Source organism: Oratosquilla oratoria, chromosome 23 (assembly GCF_046742065.1).
Source record: "Oratosquilla oratoria isolate Oo_2021 chromosome 23, ASM4674206v1, whole genome shotgun sequence".
NCBI lineage: Eukaryota > Metazoa > Arthropoda > Malacostraca > Stomatopoda > Squillidae > Oratosquilla > Oratosquilla oratoria.
The window spans coordinates 972,336-981,707 of NC_134799.1; the positions used below are offsets into that span (position 1 = coordinate 972,336).

Genomic DNA, 9,372 nt, shown 5'->3' on the forward strand with positions numbered 1-9,372 from the left:
AACAGGAAACACCATATATGGAGTATAATCTAGGTGGGCAATGTAACTAGTTGGGTTCCCCAGGGCTCGATTTTGGGTCCCTTGTTGTTCATTATGTACATAGTCGACTTAGACGACAGGATAAATAGTGATGTTAGTAAGTTTACGGACGACACTAAAATAGGATGCCTGATTAGGTCAGGAGACGACGCAGAGATTCTGCAGGATGAGCTTAACAAATTGTTAACATGGTCGGTGAAGTGGTAAATGAACTTCAATATCTCTAAGTGTAGCGTGTTAAACGTGGTGCTCCACAACCTCGAAAATAGATATAGCTTTTAGAGAAAACTGAGTGCGAGAGAGACTTGGGAGTTCAAGTGATAGGCAATATTTGTAAGTCCGGACCTTAGAACCAGGAAACAGTGCATTAGCACTAGGAATAAAGCTAACAGAGTATTACGTTTCATTGCTAGGACGGTAACGAATAGAAGTGCAGAGGTAATTATTAAACTCTATCTAGCGATAGTTGGACCCATCCTTGACTATGCGGTACAGTTTTGGTCTCCGTCCTACAGAATGGACATCAATTAACTAGAATCAGTACAGAGAAGAATGACCAAAATGATACATGGACTCAGAAATTTGCCTTACGAAGAGAGGCTTAGGCACCTTAACTTACACTCTCTGGAAAGACGCAGAGTGCGGGGTGATCTAATAGAGGTGTTCAAGTGGGTCAAAGGCTTTAACAAGGGTGATGCAAACAAGGTCATCATATTAAAACAACAGGGCAGAACTCGCAGTAATGGATTTAAATTGGACAAATTTAGATTTAAGAAGGAAATAGGCAAGAATTGGTTTACTAATAGGGTGGTCAACGAATGGAATAGATTTAGTAACCATGTAGTGAGCGCTGAAACTATCGGTTGTTTTAAGAAACGGTTAGACAACTTTATGGATGGGGATGACAGGTGGTGATGGATATGGAGCTGCCTTATGGTCTCTTACAGTCTCCTTCATTTTTATGTTCTTATGCCTCAGCCAGGTTTGGAATCATCCTTTTTTTTTCTATATTAAGGGAGCGTCGCCAGCGATATTTCGAAAAATTCTGGTACATGAGCGAATTTTAGGTAAACATTTCAAAAGAATCTCTATGATGGTGACAACACTCATACAAAGTTATACAGCTGTATTTCGTTTCTATTTTTTATACAGAATAAAATGGATAAAATATTGGCAACCTCTGGCAACCCCATTGCATAAAAAAACATTCTGTATATTGAAATAGCTATTTCGTTTTTTTTTTTTTTTTTTTTTTTTTTTTTTTTTTTTTTTTTTTTTACAGAACTGTGTTTATGGAGATATTTGGCAATTCCTCCCACCAGTATACCCCTCAAAAATAGTGGACAGGGCACCAGTACTCTTGAAAAGTTCAAAGGAAGATGACGTCCCTCTTGGCGCTTTCACCATGCGCAACAATTTTGATTCCTCGCCCTGTATTGTTGCTGTGATCATGGAAAAATTAACAAGAAACAAGAGAGTGAAGCGGCAGAATATAGAGAGGGCCCGTGAGTGCCTGAAATAGAAACAAGAAGGAAAAAGAAAGAAAGAGGAGAAAAGCAGCACAGCTGCACCCAGCACTCCGCAAGCATTTACTAGCCACGCCCACCTTACACCTCCTCCACCCACGCCACACCACTCACCCTCACCTCACACCTCATCAGCAAAGAGGAAATTGGAGATTTGCTATACATCGCAACCATCAAACAAATGGTCGCGAAAAATGGTCGCGAAAATTTAAATCCCCCGTCCTGTAAAGTTTATGTTTTTGTTCTTTCTGTTGTAATATCTTCGGTTGTTCTTTATGGATTTTTGTCATTTTTGTTTCATTTGAAAGTAAACATCATGCTCTTTATTTTCTACAGTAAAAATAAAAGACATTTATTTTCTATTTATGAAACCTGAATTTTGCAGCATTTTTTAATTATTCAGAGAAACAAATTAATAAAAAAAATCAGAGGTATTAGTTTGAAAAAATGTATTCAATAAGATTTGTTCCCCAGACTCTAAGCTTTCATTTCATACCAAGCTGAATGATGTGGAAGGATTTTCCATTAAGTAATTAGAGCTTCAATAGAGCTCACTTTATCTTCATTAAATATTCACTATGCCTTATATATACATGGGAGGAACACAATACCCTGAGGAATTACACACTAATGTAAGGGGTATTTATACCTATATTCATTAAACACATATTTGAAGAAAAAAAAATCACCTACTCTATAAAGTGATGTGACACTCCCTTAATCTTTTGTGAGGCATCTTGTTGAAAGCCTTTTCAAGGTCTAGGTATGCACAATCCACTCTACCCCCTCTTTCATGTAGGACATCAACTACTCAAATAAAAACTCTTACAAATTACTCTCTTTTTCTGAATCTGAATTCATTGTCAACCAAAATTCCTTCCTCTTCCAAGCAGTTCATCCATCTATCTTTTACATTTTCCCACAAATATTGCCTATCGTGCGTTTCTTCCCTTTGAAATTGGTGTCACATCTGATTTCCAGCCCATGGCCACTTTCTCCTCTTATAGGGAATATACAGTCATTTGGTGTGTTCCACCCATTGTGCTTTAGAATCTTTCACTATCCAATCAGATATCTCATCTGACCCTGAGGCTTTTTTCACTGCCAAGTGCTCGAGAAATCCATTTGTTCCACGTACTTACACTTATATTTTGTTTAACAAGACAGTTCCATAACCTGCATCATTCTTTCCCTCAAAGTCTCTTCCATTGGTAATTACCAATTTGAAAATTGCATTCATTATTTTAGCTTGCTTCTTTATACTACCCCTTCAACTTTTAACTTGGGTATTCCTTCTGTACTTCTGCTTGTCATTTACAAATGTGTAGAATAACCTAGATTCATCTTTACACTTATCGGTAACTCAGTTTTCAAAGTTCTTTTCTTCTTCCCTCCTTCTCTTTTGTGCACTTATCCCCGGTTTCTTTGCATTATTCTTCTGCCTTGCCTCTCTTTTATGTTGCTGTTGTGCATCTTTTGTTAAACGAATCCTACTTCTTTATTCTCTCCCACTTATCCTTAGCACGCACAGTTTCACCTTCGGGTAGATTTCCCATTTCTTCTTTGTTTCTTTTATTTCACTAACCTCATCCAATAGGTTTCTTCAAAGTACATTTTTATTTACAAACAGATAATCGTAGTTTTTGCAGTGTTGTTTGTCTCTCTCCTATGTATAATTCTTCTCTTATTTCTTTCAGACTAAATTCAAGAATTACACTATGAATTTGATTATTGGGTACTAGTAATTCAGTATCCTAATCACCTTAGGTTATCCAGTTAAGATCAAATCTAATTTTCTTTGTGTACCTTCAAATTTGTATATTGTTGGTTCTATCCCACATTGGGCCATTATGTTATTCATTGTTATATTCAATTATGTATTGCCTCATGATTACCCAATTAATCCCTTGCCCCTGGCCTCTCCTGTAGAATGACCTTCCGGCAAGTCTACATGTCACTCAGGCAAGAAATAATGTGTTGTTGTCCAGGGATTTTTAGTTTGATCATCGTAATATGAGGTGTTCTGTGTCCTCTCTGCAGTGGTTGCATCTGGGGGCAGTTCGAGACTGCAGTCGGGCCTATACTGTGTGAGTACTCTTTTAATACTCGAAAGCGTCCTTACCGCAAGCGTGCTGGTGTGATTCTTATCAGATGTGGGATCCCTCACCCTCGTATTTACGCATCTACAGTATATGGAAAACTGCATTTCTTCACATCCTTTAGACTTGTGCTCTTTCTTAACTTGTTCCCATTACCTGAAGCGCTCCCACCCTTACTCAAGAGATATTCACTATCAATGCAATCTATTCCCTTTAGTGACCTGAATAGTATAACCATATCACTTCTTTCTCTTCGATCTTTCAAAGTTGACAGACCCAGTGATTTTAGCCTCTCCTCACTTGGTTTACCTGCCATGCCGGGGCCTAGTTTGGTTGCTGTCCTTTGTATTCTATCAATCTCGTGTGTGTGTGTGTGTGTGTGTGTGTGCGTGTGTGTGTGTGTGTGTGTGCGTGTGTCCTTATTCATATTTATCTCTACGCGGTTTACAGGGTGGTAAAGGCCCCATCACACGGTGTGTCAAACCATGGGGAACTCACCCCAGCGGTTACCGCAACACACTCAAGGCCAAGTCACACTGCAAGTCTATTGAGAAAGGGTAGCCTGGGGCTGGAGTGAAAGGTGCGCGCGTTTTCAAGGCCCCGTCACACTACGTGTCAAATCGTGGGGAAATCACCACGGCGGCCACTGCAATACACTCAAACTGAGGCGCGCGGGGCATTTGACGCGCGTCACTGTCCTCCTAGCAAGTGACGCGCAACAAAAGACTCACAAAACCGCCTCACTCACCATGTCACAGAAGTCTCACGTCTACCGGCGTCGTGAGGATCATTATTCGATTATATAGAACTGTACAAGGATAATGTGCGCCTGTGGCAAGTGAAACATTACCTGTACAATGTTGCGACAGCTTTGATGAACTGAGTAACGCGCGCCACTTCCCCACGGCAATGAGTCACCATTTGAACAAAGAACGGCTAAAATGTGTGCTCCTTTCACTCCTGCGCCTGGCCATCCTGACCCAAAAGACGCGTAGTGTTGTGATCTTAATATCCCATTTTTATTGATCATGAAGCTATTAATCAGAGCCTACAAAGTATGTAGCAGTGATATGGGAACTCATACCTGAAAGGGGACATAACCAAGCTCTAACGTCAATGGGACATCACCAAGACTTAATATACGAGGAAAGAATAGAAAAAAGAATCGCAAAGGAAATGACAACGTTAAGTGAAAAGAGAGGTTGATATAATGAACTTGTATAAATACAAACGGGAAAGTTTGCAAAGAAGATAATGTAAAGACATGAGGGACATGAGGACATGAAAGACAGGAGGACGTGATGAGCTTCCAGAAGTAAGGCTATGGAAAACAGGATACTTCAGCTTTCTTAAAAGAGCAATAGACAAAACATGAGACTAGTGCTAGACTATGCTAATCCAGCATAGGCAGCACCCATCTCAAATACATAATACCATAAATTACAAATCACACAATACTGGTGACTTAAAACAAATCCCCTGTACGAGGAATCATAAGTTTTACAATTATATTAACTCATGTACGGCACACAATACGAGCACAGCACCCCCTTAAACAAAACTCGTAACACCCACCAAACTACATGGAAAAACACCTAACAACACTCAGAACCATTAAAGATAAACCAAAACTCTGTTGTTACATAATGCTCAACACCGTCTCACCACCCTCATCCAACAACACCGTCACGAACAAACTTACACCCTTAATTCTCACAAATGGAGCTCTCGATAGCTTGGAATCAAACAAGGTGTTTAACCGCTTCTTGCCGCCAGTACACAAATCCGAATGAAATTAAACAGAACAGAGTTTATCAAATCAGACTCCGCTGTGACCACCATACAACATTTAGTACATGGCAAAGCAAGCTACGTAACACGACATATTACACATGCCCACTCTGACAGGCAGCCTTACACTCAACCAAGAAGCTACACTCTCCAGCAATGTCAACACATTTACATGATGTAGCATATATAGGGTGGAGAACCTTTATTAGGCTGAGGCCCAAGAGGACAACCATTTTCCCCCGTAAAGGAAATCACAACCCACTGTCTTCAACAGCAACAGCAAGAGCAATACCAAACATATCTGCTCCCATCACCCCAACAACAACAGGGTATGGTTTTAGAATTCTACTATATTTAATGTTATGCCGTCAAAGGAAACGAAATCTACCATGAATTAGCTTTACATCTAATCACACCTTACCCTAGATATACTATATATTATTACTTCATTTAAGGAGCTAATAAGATATATGTAACGTACATCAGTGGTTTGACCCTTTTGGAGTCTGTATATGCTCACATAATCTAACACTGAGGGGGCGGATGGTTTATTTCCAGCCGGGCCAGGGACAGTGGTGGGCGTGCACGTGAGAAGGACCGACAAGGCGGTGGAGAGATCAAGAAAAATTTTCACACATCTCTTGTTTCACCCGCCTACTTCCATCTCGCAATCGCTTCTGCAAGGAAAATGTAGGTCCCGTCTCTCTCCTTCTAATTGCTTGATGATCATTTAACGTATTTTTTTTTCTACTTCATTATTCTTACGTTCAGTCTGGAGAAACGCTTACTCACAATGTACGGTAAGTAAACTTGTTTTCTGCATTTCCTCCAACAGGTTCGATAATGTGGCTTTTGTTGTTCTAACCGACGACATGAAATGGACTCACCAGAGTCTGCTAACCGCGCATCCGGACGCAGTGCTTCAAGACATGCCCAGCAAACGCGACACAGACTTGGCGATCATGTCTCTTTGCGACCACGTCATCACCAGCGTCGGCAACTTCGGTTTTCTGGGAGGCTGGCTATCTGGGGGGAAAATTTTCTACCCTGAAGCTACATTTCAAGGTAACGACAGGCCATTACCTGCCCAGGCGGAGAATTCCAAAAGATATAATCACTTCATAGCCATTTCGTACAACCATACAAATTAGTTGAGAGGCCATTTTGACCTTATCAGGGGTTATCAACCTTGGGTACATGTACCCCCAGTGCTACATTTGCACTATTCAAGGTGTACATTAGGCTATTCGAGCACTGTTGTTATTTCCATTAACATAGTTTTGTGAGTCAGCATTTTCAGTGCTGCTGGGAATTAAATCAAAATACCAAAACTCAAAATACTTGGTTATTTCTTTCGCTGTGCTTTTGCTAAGATTTGCCCCCAAAATTTTATTGTAGCTTTACTTAACAATGAGCATTATGGGTTGTTAGTAGTCCTCACGACCGGTCCTTACTTCGTCATTCCCGTCCTCATCTTTTCTCTGCCGACTTTTGACCTCCGAGACCCCCCAGATCGACTGCCGCCACGTGTCTGCCAGATCGGCTGCGGCCATTATCTGCCAGTTCGACTATACCCGTTGCACTGAGAAATGGCCGTTAGGGCGGAGCACTGGGAGTTCCCCTGTGGTGCCACATATAATTATTATATAATTTTATTCTATTTTATAATTCAATTTTATAATCTTATAATGTTGCCACATATGATTATATTATAGTTTTTTGTCACACACCACCACTGAGGTAAAAATCAAAGCAATGTTTTTATACAAAGGTTTCGTTTCTTCGAGTCTAGACATGGCATATGGGCAAGAGAGAGCGACGTTGCCGCTACATCTAATCTCTGGCCCCACCCCCCTCACACTGCATTCAGAAAACATTGCATCCACACGCACGTTCTCGCCATGGATGCCCATCTGTGGCAACACCAGGAAATCTCCTAGCCCCGCCTTAGCGGTCATTTCTCCTTGCGCTGACTATACCAGGTCTACCGACTGCCAGTTCGCTGCCACACTTGTCTTCCAAATATCTGCCGCCATTTGTCAGTGGACAAGGTGCAGGGATGACCCGTCATTCAGGAGGTGCTACGATAAGAGTTAGGGTGGAGGGGTGTGGAGTGTATTCAGGGATGGAATGGGTGGGAATGATTTTATGCCTTTTTCTTTTTGGCTACCCCCCTTGTAAGGGGGAAGAAGCCTTGGTATATGTATGTATGTATTTGTCTGCCAGATTGACTACCGTAATGTCCATTACCACTCTTAATAGAGTGCAGTTTGATCCATACCACCAGTTATCAAAATACCAACTTGACAATAGGTAAAAATGTAACCTTGCGAGTGTGACGTAATGTCGCCTCTTCCTCATTGGTGGACGCATTGACCCTTGCGACCTGACCTACCGCCTTCCAGGGGTAAATTGTCCTCTACTCTTATGCAAACTGTCCTTGTTCCTTTTTTATGTGTATATAATCTATGTATTTCTATTAACTATGTACTTTTTGGACTGAAGATCTAACATACGAAAGCTCTCTGTTTTGTTAGTTTCTTTTTCCTAGTGTTCTACTTTTCACAAGATAACACACTCACCCGTGTTCTTTATATAATATATATATATATATATATATATATATATATATATACATATATATATATATATACACATATATACATATATATATATATATACATATATATATACATATATATATATATATACGTAGATGACATTTTCACTCTTTGGGATGAAAATTGGGGCTCATTCGATAACTTCTTTGCTAATTTAAATTCCTTAGCCTCCAACATTAAGTTTAAAGTTGATTGGGAAGAACAAGGTAAGCTACCCTTTTTAGATATTCTTATTGTTCGTGACGGAGACAAGCTTGCTTTTACCGTCTATAGAAAAGAAACCCATTCTGGTAGTTATCTTCATTTTTTCAGCAGTCACCCAGACAAAGTAAAAAGTAGCGTCGTTTCAGGACTATTCCTTCGAGCTCTTAGAATTTGCAGCCCCCAGTTTCTTGAAGGAGAATTTAACATTATAAAATCTCAACTTAGTAATTTAGCTTACCCGGATTGGTTTTTGGTCAAAGCCCTCAGCCGAGCGAGATCCAATTTTTTCAACACCACCCCCACTTCCTCTAATTTTTCATTGGGTAAGAGCTCTTTAATCGTTCCCTTTTCTGAATCATTCATTCCCTCGACCAAATTTCTTCCCAAAGACAAATTAAATTTGATTAATTATTACCCTAACACCATTAATAAAAAGGTGGTAAATGTCCATCAAAGGTTAAAAGAAGAACAGAGCCAAGGGGTTTATTCGATTCCGTGTAAAGGTTGTGACTTAGTTTACATCGGACAGACTGGAAGGGATTTGAATACCAGGATGATTGAACATAAACGTTCCATTAAATATGCAAAAGATAGCTCAGCTGTGTTCCAACATGTTAAGCAATTTAAACATTGTTTAGATTGGGACAGAGCTGAGCTTATTTATAAATCCAGATGTGAGTTCAGGAGAAAAATGGTAGAATCTACGATCATTGAATTTCAGCCCAACATGAATATTTCAAAGGGGCAATGGTCCCCGGACATAATGTCCGGATTCTTCATCTCCAACCTAGTGAAAGCTCATTTGCCTCCTGACCTCACATACGGAGTGAGAAGAGGGTAGAGATATCTTCCCATGTTCCCCTTTCTTTTGTTAAGGGTGCTACTTAAACAGTACGCCCTCTCTCTTATTTGTATCTACTGAAGAGGATTGCAGTTTGCAATCGAAATATATAGATTCCCCGTTTCCAGTCTTTTCTACTCCAACAGTGGTTTCTACGTTATATATATATATATGTATATATATATATATATGTATATATATATATATATATGTATGTATATATATATATGTGTGTGTGTGTGTGTGTGTGT

At 39.9% G+C, this 9,372-nt stretch overlaps 1 protein-coding gene across 1 annotated transcript in view; it reads left to right on the top strand.

The window, feature by feature from the left end:
- The window catches only part of LOC143038163 (uncharacterized), a 15,250-nt gene extending 11,025 nt beyond the window's left edge, over positions 1 to 4,225 (top strand). Inside the window, exons 5-6 of the mRNA XM_076207181.1 lie at positions 3,606 to 3,753; positions 4,115 to 4,225. Of these exons, the coding sequence (XP_076063296.1) occupies positions 3,606 to 3,753; positions 4,115 to 4,225 (259 nt within the window). The remainder of the gene's footprint in view (positions 1 to 3,605; positions 3,754 to 4,114) is intronic.
- Positions 4,226 to 9,372: the final 5,147 nt, after the last annotated feature.